The 11,192-nt window shown below is 35.7% G+C and overlaps 1 protein-coding gene across 2 annotated transcripts in view; it reads right to left on the reverse strand.

Annotated features, from left to right (window-relative positions):
* Nucleotides 1-3,009: 3,009 nt before the first annotated feature.
* The window catches only part of CREB1 (cAMP responsive element binding protein 1), an 86,561-nt gene continuing 78,378 nt past the window's right edge, over nucleotides 3,010-11,192 (reverse strand). For both annotated transcript variants that reach the window (XM_011949846.1, XM_011949845.1), the window contains one exon: nucleotides 3,010-9,509. In XM_011949846.1, the coding sequence (XP_011805236.1) occupies nucleotides 9,365-9,509 (145 nt within the window). In that variant the 3' untranslated portion in view covers nucleotides 3,010-9,364. The remainder of the gene's footprint in view (nucleotides 9,510-11,192) is intronic.

An 11,192-nucleotide genomic window follows, 5' to 3' on the forward strand; every position in this document is an offset into this window, starting at 1 on the left:
AGCTGGGAGCCTTGTTCTGTCGTCCAGGCTGGAGTGCAATGGCACAATCTCGGCTCACTGCAACGTCTGCCTCCCGGATTTAAGCGATTCTCCTGCCTCAACTTCCCAAGTAGCTGGGATTACAGGTGCCTGCCACCATGCCTGGCTAATTTTTGTATTTTTTAGTAGAGACGGGGTTTTACCATGTTGGTCAGCCTGGTCTCAAAGTCCTAACCTCAGGTGATCTGCTCGCCTCTGCCTTGGCCTCCCCAAGTGCTGGGATTACAGGTGTGAGCCACTGCACAAGGCCCAACTTGAAGATTTAATTGTTAGCTCTTTCTGCTCTAAAATCGTTACACCTTTCCTTCTACAACCAGAGAGGAGTTAAACATTTAGTAACACTAGAAAAGATGGCATATTGAAAACTTGTTTCTTTGCTAAGAACAATTATTTCTGAGGATGAGATTAGAAAGAAAACAGTATTAACAGAGATGAGAAAAGGAAAGCCTTATTAAAGTCTGTGCCACTTCTAATTTTAATTCCAGAAAAAAATGCCTAGACTGTAAAGTTTGACATAAAAATAGTAATCAACATAACTTAATAAAAATTGCTTAGCAGATACCTAATAATCATTAGGAAACAGTATCCAAATATGAAGAAAACCATAATTCAGAAATAACTTTTACTTCTCAGTATCCTGGAGATATAACTTGTGTAGACCTAGTTACCAACCTGTGTATATCTGTAACAGTAAAAAATTTCAAACAGCCAAATGTCCCCAAAAGAGGGTACTGGTTAAACTATATCTGTACAATGGCAGCTGTTTATAAACCACTGTTTGTAGCTACCTTTTGTATAAGAAAGGGAGAGGGAGGAGAGGACATACATTATATTTGTGTATATATGCACAGACTGTCATGAAAAACATAACAGAAAACTGCTTACAGTTTGTCCTTTTGCATGTTCCATTTTTTTTACAAGTGTACATATTTCATAAAGTTTGAAAATAATGAGGACATTATAAAGCAAAAATTTATAGGTGAAATATTATAAGGGCCTAGTACCCAGAATATATAAGGAACTCAGAACCCAACAATAAAATTTCAGTGAACAAAGGACTTGAACAGACATTTCTCCAAAGAAGATACACAGGTGGCCAAACACAAGAAAAGATGCTCTACATCATTAGTAATCAGGGAAATGCAAATCAAAACCACAATGAGAGACCACACCCATGAGGATGGCTATAATTTTTTAAATGGCAAAATAAGTGTTGGTGAAGGTGTGGAGAAATTGGAACCCTCATACATCAATGGTGGAAGGTAAAATGGTACAGCGGCTGAGGGAAAGTTTGACAGTTCCTCAAAAAGTTAAATGTACAATTTCAATATGACCCAGCAACTCCAAATATACCCCAAATAATTGAAAACAGGAACTCAAATACTTGTACAGGAACATTCATAACAGCACTATGAACATTAAACGATAGAAACAACTCAGCTGGATGAATCAATAAACTTACGGTATATATCCACAATGGTATACTTACTATAAAAAGTATACTTAGCTATAAAAAGGAATGAAGCATTGCAAACATGCTACAATGGATCAACCTCAACAACACGTTAAAGAAGCTAGACCAAAAAAGGAATACACATATTGTATGATTCTCACATGAAATATCTGGATGTAAATCCATAGAAATAGGAAGCAGATTGGTGGTTGCCAGAGCCAAGTGGGGAGGAGAAAATGGAGAGTAACGGGGCTTTATTTTGGAGTGATGAGAATGTTTTGGAGCTAGATAGAAGGGGTGGTTGTACACCATTGTGGATGTACTACCACTTAATCGTTCACTTAAAAAGTTTGTTAAGTGAATTGCATCTTAATTAAAAGCAAGGATCGCATTCGAATCCTGGACATTATCCTTCCTTTCCATTTGGTGTCAGGCCCGTTAGAATTCTTGTCCGGTTTGGCCAGTGCACTTAAGATGTGGAGAAATTACAATGCACAGTTAAGAGGGAGGATAACACTGATTAAGGCAGCGATTTTCTAGGTTTCCCCTAAACAATTTAACAGGTGGATAGTGGCACCGCTTACGGGATGGAAAAACCAGCTGAAGGAAGATTTGGGGGAGAAGTTAAGAGTTTTATCTTGGGCCTGTGTTTTGCAACCAGAGTGTAAAAGACATATGTAAAGTCTTCAGTGGAGAAGCACTAAAACTAGAAATGGATCAGAATTTTCTCTTTGGATGTGACTTCTCAAGGATGTGGTCTTGTCACTTCAGTGCCTGGTCAAATGACAATGAAGATGGGCAATCTTTTCCTGAAGGTCCAAGCACCTGAACATGGCAGGGTGACCTCAGATTCTGATATGCTCAGAACCCTGGTTCAAGCCTATTGTCCCCCATGTAATTAATACCACTCTCAAAAATGTCTCCTTTTGTGCAATAAATTATGTAAACATTGTTGTAGAAAATAAATTAATCCTTCCAATACAATGGCAGGTATAGCAGGCTTGAACACATCTTGACAGTGAAGAAACATACAAATATGTAGCTGCTTATTTTCAGATGTCTCAGAACTTATTTCAGAAGTTAATAGTCTTTTCATTCTTACATCTTAAGCAGAGATTAACCATATCCCTTCCCCTTTCCTTCCAATTTCTATGATCAGAGTTTTAGAATTGCAGGGGGACCTGAGAAGGTATATATTCTTATTGTCCTTTCAGTGAACACGTGTTTTATGACATCAGAGACAGCTGGTCAGATGTCTCCACCGGTCATCTTGACAGTAACATCTCCAAATCCACAAACAGGCACTGTTCAATCTTACTGAAAAACAGGTTTTGTCCTGAAAATTAGGGATCCAATAACTGAAGATATGTTCTTGTTGTCTGAATTAGTTTTGTTGCCTTCCATCACAAGCTTGTAATATATTGTAACTTTAAGTCCAATAAAACATGGCTTCACTCTACTAGCAAAAAAACCCAACAAAATATCAAGAGATCCCATTCCCAAAAAAGAGACTTACAGAGTTTTTAAAAGCATGTTTATGTGACTGCACATAAATGTTTGTGTAAAAAGAGCATTATGACAGTTGATACCACAAAGATTACAGTAAGAAAAAGCACTTTATGACAATATTTCACAAATTCACAAGGATCACTTTAATATACAAAGCAACTGCTACCATTCTGAACACAAAGCAGCTATTATGTACATAGTGTTAATAAAATGCATTGTAACTCAGTACATTTTTTTCTTTACACATAAAGCACAAAAAGATTTAGGTAAAAAAATTAAAACAGGGATGTTTCTAGAATGTAGGGAATTTTATTGGAAACGTATTTCCCTCATTATTTATTTATTATTCAACCCCAATAGAAACATCAGAGTTAAAAACCAATACCCTGTTTTGTGCTGACAGTTTTGGGGGAAGTCTTTACCCCAATCCTCAAGGAAAAACCAAAAAGCCAAACACTTTTCTAGGAACTTCCCTGATTATTTTGCTTTTAAAAAGTTTCAAGTGATACATCTGGGTTAGAAATAATTCCTTTTGTAGGGAGTGGGGGAGTTACAACTGACATGTGGAACAAATCAGTCAAGGACAACTTTACATGGAAAACTGCTAACTAGCACTCTTCTTTGCCACCCCTAATAAATCTATACTCAAAAAAATGTTGACAAATTATTTCCCACTTTTAATATAAATAATTTTATTACATACACAAATTGGAGTGGCACTTGGATAAAAATACATCTATAAAGCATTTACCAATTTAATTTTAAAAACATAAGAAAATAAAACCTCCCAAACACAATGATAGATCATTTCACTTGGCCAACAAACATAAAATCATTATTTGCAGAGATTTTCTTCCTTCCCTACCAATTTTTACACTATCTCAGATTTACTCTCACATCTCTGAGATGCTTCTCAGACAAAAGCCTGGAAATGCCATACTTCTATTGGCAAGTAATGTTAGGTCAAATGTGAATTTCCTACTCTTTGATAATTTTCAAAGACATTTCCAGAAGATTGTTCATTTTCCTTTTACTTGCTGGTGAGAATAATTAAAAATGTATGTCATACCCAGCTAGGACCTGCACCCACCGTACCAGAATGCAGACAGGTCAGTATTTTCTTTCTGTGCTAAAACTGCCTGTTTATAATATCAACTTGCATCACCGGCTTTGTTCTATTTTATTTATATATTTTTAAAATTTTTCTTTTTTTAAAAAATAATAAATTTCAAGCTAAAACACCTGAAATATAATCCCTCCATTCAAACGTTATCTGGTCCCTCTTAAAGTCGGTCTGCCCCCTGAGGACACATACAAAGGCTTAAGCTACATTCACTAATCAATAAGAACTTATCATAAGCAGATGAGACAGATGGAACTTCAGCACCCTGTTTATTTGAAAATTTTCCATACTGACTCAGCTTCATGATATGTTCAGCCCCTCAAAGATTAATGCCTCTCCTAGCCATTGATTCTACAATGTCAAGGAAACCAGTTCCTGGTACATACAGTGACTGTGTAGTCAACTTAATAGTCAACATTATTACATTAAGAATATTCAAGATGTATGTAAGCCACCCAACAAAAAGTTCTAGTTGTGCTTTGTACAACTGAGTGAACAAATTTATCTCACAACTCTTCACCTACAGGCTTACTATGCACACTTTACTTTCTCCTTCCTCATCTGCAATCAGTCAAATTTAGGCAGCATTTCTTTGATGTTAACAAAGCCATTAAAAATGAAAATAATTCAGTAAAATGATTACATGTGGTCTCTGTGAAGACAATTGCTCTAAAAAGTCTTGTACTATTCTAGACAAATTAGTGGACATTTTGGCATACTATGTATAGTATTAATGTGATGAGGATAGTCTCATTAAAAATTGAAAATAAATATTATTCACTTGAGTTATTTTCCCTTCAATCTTTATCCAAGATGAAAAAGAATAAAACAAGGTTTGAGCCCATCTTTTAATTAACTGGGCTAGTCATATCTAATTTCCTGATGTTCTTCTTTTACAGCTGTTTTTAAGGCTAGCTTTTAGGTGCTAAAATATTTTAATTAATGAAAAACTTCCATTTAAAAAGTCACATGATTTGAAGAGAGGAGAAAGACTAAAAAGTTGAGAATTACTTGATGAGGGAATTTCTTAAGTTGCTAATACCCAAACTGGGTCATTTTAAAAAGTGCAAGTTACACCAAACATTTACAAAGGACAGAATGTAAATATATTCCAAATAAATATACAACTTTTCTATTAGGTCCATGGGGGGAAAAAATATACCAATAGCTTTCAGGGCTACAAAGGCAACAAAAATAAAGCCTCTTGAAAATAACTGAAAAGGTATGTAACACTATTCTAAAACCCACTTTAATTCAAGATCTTAACTTTAAGATATATTAGCCCTATTTAATCCTGCAAAATGAAGCAACCGTGATCTTCAAAATAAACAGAGACCAATTTCTGGTAACAGCTGACTATAGCTGATCATAGAATTAAAAACTTATTAAATATGAAAAGAAATCTAGATTGAAGTCACTTCAAGTAAGTAAAAGCATCCTGGTTTAAACAAACATATTTCCTCCTAAGCCTTTGTATGATTCCACATGTCACTCCAAAAGGTCAAAATGATAGTAGGGATTTGTCCTGAGAGACAAACTTCAGCCAGATGCCATCTGATGGAATAGGCTGCCTGACCGGTATTGTGCTTTCAGAGACTAGCACTGCTGCTGACCTACCGTCAAAACACATTTTCTGACAAAATCCCTGCTCAAATGAAATGCCAAAATTCCTCCCCCAGGATGATTTTTGAAAAAATCAGTGGTTCCTTTAAAAAGCTATCTTCAAAATGTTCTTACCACTGTTATAGCTGCCACAGACAAATCATAAAAACCAAATACTTTTGGGGGAGATGCTTTCAAGTGACTAGTAACATATTTAAAAGTATCAAGCCAAAGAAAACTAATAAAAAATAAAATACTTGGAAGAAAATTAGAAGATAAAATCAGTTGTTGAGTGCTGGAGTAATGCAGTCATAGAAACTACCAGAAGGGATGCAACAGAACACATAAAAATGTAAAATTTCATCTGACCTCAATATACTATAATACTCAGCATTCCTGACTTAAGAGCTCTCAGAGCTTTAGATTATATAATGTATATATATATATGTACACATATATTATACAAATGCCACCCCCCCCAATAATATCTAAATGAAAAGAGCACCTATGACAATATTATGGTTGCCAATATGGTACTTGAGTTTGAAAAATAATGAACTTAAAATTGTATCTGATAGCGATTATTTAATAATGAACACACTGGATCTAGCCCTTTCTAAGCCACTTTTCAGTTAAACACTATCAAAGCTTGAAAACTCATAAGAGTAATATATCAAAAATAAACCCCTCCCCACTTCATTTTTATTAGAGTTAATCTGTCCTATAGATAAAAGTGCCACATGGCCCCTATATTTGCAAAGTGAGCAATATGAAACTTGCTATTTTCTAGGCAAATCAGTAGCATATATACAAATTCCTATGATGACATTTTTATTCCCTTTTGGCCAATATAAAGAGAAAAACATTTATTACTGGTAATGTGGCCACATATGTTCTTGGCTACAAGGTTTTTAAAAATTATGTCATTTTCTTAATAAAGATTCTCAAAGTTTCATGCTTACAAACAAACCTCCCCACCATTCTTGCATTAAAAAAAGAAAAAACCTGCACAAAAGATGCTTGATTTTTATCTTTATAAACCGAAATCTTCAAGTCTCACCAAAGGTCTAAAACAGATTTAGCAACAGGATACATTTCTCACCTCACCATTAAGTAACTGACTTCAAAACCAGTGCAATCATCCTCAAGGTATGAAGGACAAGGTCTTTATAACTTATAAATTCATCCAGCTCACATGAATGTGATTGCCTTGATTTATCAGGGACTAAGAGGGCCGCCAAACTTCCCACTGAATAGAAAGCCTCAACTTTTGAAAAAAAGCTTTAGAGAATACAAACTGCTAAACATCAGGCAACTTTTCATTTATAACACTTATGACATTCAAAATGTTCAATTCGACATTTTGACTCAATCAATAATTCCAACTTGTGAACATATTGTGACTTTGCTTGATTTCTTTTAAACCAGTTTTTAAAAATGACATATCTATGCTGTTACACAATTTTTATGCTATAACTTTCCCCATTAGCTCAGCAGGACAAACATCAAACTTTATAGTTGTTTGAAAGCCTTCTTGAGAATCTGGTGAACTGTCCAAACATAAAGACTACATCACTCAATTCTTAGAATGATGCTCCTTCATAAACTCTGTTCATCCTTGAAAAAAGACAATGGTTTGTTACAAACAAAAATATACCATTTACAAATGTAATTAAAATCTTACTTTTTAAAATGGATCCAGCAATTAACACTTAAATCTTCATATTTTGTTGTTAAACAAGCTTGACTTTCTTAAATAACTCTTGACTAAATAAAAAACATTAGTTTTCTAAGTGTCTCAACTCTTTTTTAAAAGGAATTTCTTTCCCAAATGAGAAATTTTTTTATTTTTATTTTTTGAGACAGAGTCTTACTCTTGTCACCCAGGCTGGAGTGCAGTGGTGCTATCTCGGCTCACTGCAACCTCTGCCTCCCAGGTTCAAGCGACTCTGCTGCCTCAACCTCCCGAGTAGCTGGGATTATAGGCGACCGCCATCAGGCCCAGCTGATTTTTCTGTTTTTAGTAGAGATGGGGTTTCACCATGTTGGCTGGGCTGGTCTTGAACTCCTAACCTCAGGTGATCCACCCACCTCGGCCTCCCAAAGTGCTGGGATTACAGGCGTGAGCCACTGCGCCCGGCCCCAAATGAGAAATTATAATCTAATATTATGTCAGTTTCCAATTTTTAAAATCCACCTTAGTCTTTTTTCTTTTTTTCTTTAAAGAGTAACTGTTAGATTTATCGAGCTTAGTGAATGAGTAATAATTAAAAGTGGTATTGAAAACAATGATATACACAAATACAGACTTTTAATCAGGAATTAAAATTATAAAATGACAAAGGCTATACAGCATATTGGAAAGCTAAAGCAGAACTAATAACTACTCTTTTTACAAGAGAACAAAAAAATGTTTTGTAAGAATGACAATCCAAATATTGCAGTACAGCAGTCATTCAAATATGTCTGAAAATAACTTTCCTTGTGCACATCTAACACTGTACTTTTTATATCCTTACAACTTCTTTCATTTAAAAAATTCAGTAGAGATTCTCTGTTAAATTGTTAATATGGAAAAGATTTAAAATCAGTATTTTTCTACAACATGTAACATTTCATAAACAAATATATATCACTGCTTTATTTGACATCTTGAAGGCTTTCTTGGTGGTGGTATAATGTAAGTGCAATGGGCAACAGTAAAGTAGAAATATCTTTTTATGTAAATGAGTGACAATATAAATATTTTTGAAGGTGAGGACAATAACATTTATTTAAAAATCTTGTTATATAACTCAAGGGATTGGTTTACTGATCAGCATTTTACTAAGAATTTAGTACTAACTAAAATATGCTTTGTACTTTTATTTACTTTGATTTAAAATTCAAATACCATGCTTTTTCATTCAGTTGGTTACTTCTTTTAATGTATTCAAAAATGTTGAACACATACAGAACTGAATTAAGAAGCAACAACTGCCCTATGGAAGAGCTGTATTAGTACAGAATGCTTTTAAGAACCAAGGACAAATTTTCAGTATTGAAGAAGAGAACATACATAGAAAGCACTCCAAATTCATTTCTAATTCCTTCAATACCATACTAAAGTTCTTTTTAGAGGGTATGTCTCTTAACAATTTTACATAATTCACAATGAGAATGTGAAAACATGTCAATTTGGCAATCAACACTTCTTCATTGCACCTTACTTACTTTATGCATGTGGCCCACACATTACTTCAGCTCAAGAGGCTGGGTTAATTCTGTCCCTAAGGCAATCAAGGAGCTCAGCACAAACCTTGAAATCATTTTAAAAAAGATTTTCTTTTCCTCATTTCTCCCATCAATTTACAAGTAAACAAATTATTACTTCTTGAGGAGGGTGGGGGTTGAAAAGCAGAAGTCTCTTCATGATTCCTGGCGTTGAAAATTTCTTGAGGGGAGAAGTGGAGGCAGGTGTTGGAACATTCACAGTTTAATGCAAAAGCACAAATGAATGAAATTCTGTAGTTGCTTTCAGGCAGTTTTGCGCATAGAAAAAAAGAAATGTTTAGAAAATAAAATGTTTATTTTGTCTTTCAGGTTGTGGCCAAGCCAGTCCATTTTCCACCTTAACAGGTGAAAATTTAAATCCCAAATTAATCTGATTTGTGGCAGTAAAGGTCCTTAAGTGCTTTTAGCTCCTCAATCAATGTCTTGTTTTGATTTTCAAGCACTGCCACTCTGTTTTCTAAACATTTCACATATTCTTTCTTCTTTCTACGACACTCTCGAGCTGCTTCCCTACAAGCAAAAGAGGACAGGAAAAATAATGCAAATGATTTCCACATATTTATTTTGGATTACCTTTTTTTTTTCTTTTTTAAAGAAATACCTCACAGCAACCAACATTTTAGTATATATTAAGAATTGGAAAAGACACACAGAATGACTTGGAAATTACCTTATATTAAAAATTTTAATCTGGGCAGGCGTTGTAGCTCACGCCTGTAATCCCAGCACTTTGGGGGGCCAAGGCAGGGGGGATCACCTGTGGTCAGGAGTTCAAGATCAGCCTGGCCAACATGGCGAAACCCCTCTCTACTAAAAACAAAAATTAGCGGCGCGTGCCTGTAGTCCCAGCTACTTGGAAGGCTGAGGTGCGGGCATCGCTTGAACCTGGGAGGCAGAGGCTGTAGTCGCCACTGCACTCCAGCCTGAGTGACAAGAGTAAGACTCCATCTCAAAACAAACAACTCCATAAACAAGTAAGACCTAAATGACCACTTAAAAATTACACCTCTCACTATTAAGATATTCTGCATAATTCCTGCAAAACTTGAACTTCTATCTATATCAACAACTAAGAAAACATTAAAGCTAAATTTCAATGTGTAACAATCCTTTAAATAGAAAATCTTACAAACTAATCATTTCAGGGCATTTAAAAAATCTAACAGTCTCTTCAATAAATGGTGCTGGGAAACCTGGATATATCCACTGCAAAAGAATGAGGTTGGACCTCACCTTATGTCATACACAAATATTAACTCAAAATAGATCAAAGACCTAAACATAAGACCTAAAACTATAAAACTTCTAGAAGAAAACACTCTCTGACATTGGATTTGGCAGTGATGTCTTAAATACAATACCAAAAGCAGAGGTAACAAAAGCAAAATAGACAAATAGGACTATATCAAACTAAAAAACTTCTGCACACCAAAAGACACAATAAATAGTAAAAAGGCAACCTACAGAATGAGAAGAAATATCTGCAAATCATATATCTGCTAAGGGGTTAAGATATAGAATAGGCAAGGTGTATGGCTCATGCCTATAATCCCAGCACTTTGGGAGGCTGAGGTGGGAGAATCTCTTGAACTCATGTGTTCAAGACCAGCCTGGGCAATATAGTGAGACCCGGTCTCTACAAAAAATATTTTAAAAATCTAGCCAGGTGTGGTGGCACACGCCTGTAGTCCCAGCTGCTCAGGAAGCTGAGGTGGGAGGACTGCTTGAGCCCAGGAGGTCTTAGGTTGCAGTGAGCCATGATCCTGCCACCTGCATTCCAGCTTGGGCGACAAACCAAGACCCTGTCTCAATTAAAAATTAGTTAGGTGGTGTGTGCCTGTAGTCTCAGCTACTCAGGAAGCTGAGGTTGGAGGCCGGGAAGTCGAGGCTGCAGTGAGCCATGATCATGCCGCTATACCACAGCTTGGGAGACAGCTAGTAAGATGCTGTCTCAAAATAAAGGAAAAAAAAAAAAAATCTAGAATATATAACGAACTTTTGAACTCAACAGCAAGATAACCCAATTTAAAAAATGGGCATAGGGACTTGAACATCCAGAGATATATAAATGGCCTATAAAAAGATGCTCAACATAGACCGGGCGCAGTGGCTCATGCCTGTAATCCCAGCACTTTGGGAGGCCGAGGCAGGTGGATCACGAGGTCAGGAGTTCAAGACCAGCCTGGCCAACAT

The sequence above is a fragment of the Colobus angolensis genome, unplaced genomic scaffold (assembly GCF_000951035.1).
Source record: "Colobus angolensis palliatus isolate OR3802 unplaced genomic scaffold, Cang.pa_1.0 Scaffold30, whole genome shotgun sequence".
In the NCBI taxonomy this organism is placed as follows: domain Eukaryota; kingdom Metazoa; phylum Chordata; class Mammalia; order Primates; family Cercopithecidae; genus Colobus; species Colobus angolensis.